Source organism: Wasmannia auropunctata, unplaced genomic scaffold (assembly GCF_000956235.1).
Source record: "Wasmannia auropunctata unplaced genomic scaffold, wasmannia.A_1.0 LD318677.1, whole genome shotgun sequence".
NCBI classification, from domain to species: domain Eukaryota; kingdom Metazoa; phylum Arthropoda; class Insecta; order Hymenoptera; family Formicidae; genus Wasmannia; species Wasmannia auropunctata.
In genome coordinates this window covers 1-733 of record NW_012044213.1, presented here as the reverse complement: position 1 = coordinate 733, position 733 = coordinate 1, and the positions used below count along the sequence as shown (strand labels likewise).

Genomic DNA, 733 nt, shown 5'->3' with positions numbered 1-733 from the left:
TATTGTCTTAATTAACAGGAACTCTACCACGAAAGATACAGCAGCATTGCCGTAATGTTCGCGTCGATTCCGAATTACAAGGAATTTTATGATGAAACTGACATAAACAAGCAAGGTCTCGAGTGCCTGCGTCTACTTAACGAAATCATTTGTGACTTCGACAAGCTCTTACTTAAGCCGAAGTTTTCGGGAATCGAAAAGATCAAGACGATAGGTAGTACTTACATGCTGGCGTCCGGTCTGAGCCCAGGAAAGGAGGGCAGTGACAGCAAAGTAAGATCATAAAGTTAAATTTTAGAGCCAAAATTTCGTAGTATACCTAATGAAAATCTTTTGAACAATCTGTTTTCTCTCTCTCTTTATTTATTTAGAAAAAATTGTTATAATTTTAAAAAGCTATTCGAATAAATATCTTTAGAATGTCCATGCATATATAAATTCCATAGAGTAATTTAATACGCGTTTGTATGTGTTTAAAAATTTTTTTTTTTTTTGGTAAAAAAAATCTTATTCCAAAAGAGAAAATTATCAATATATAATACGTACATAATATTGTTCTTTATGTGTTTTATGCAGGAATTACTGAAGCAACAAGATCATAATGTGATTGTACTCGTCGAATTTGCTCTCGCGCTTATGACGATCCTAGATCAGATCAATAGAGATTCTTTCCAGAGATTCAAATTGAGAATAGGTAAGAATGGAAAATCATTACATATAATAACAGATGAAA

General features: G+C 32.5%; 1 protein-coding gene across 1 annotated transcript; it reads left to right on the top strand.

Moving 5' to 3' along the window:
- Window positions 1-21: 21 nt before the first annotated feature.
- LOC105460614 (adenylate cyclase type 2-like) lies at window positions 22-694 on the top strand (the record flags this gene model as incomplete). Its single annotated transcript, XM_011707101.1, has 2 exons — window positions 22-273; window positions 577-694. Coding segments are annotated over exons 1-2 (337 nt in total), but the record flags the coding sequence as incomplete, so codon positions are not given.
- Window positions 695-733: the final 39 nt, after the last annotated feature.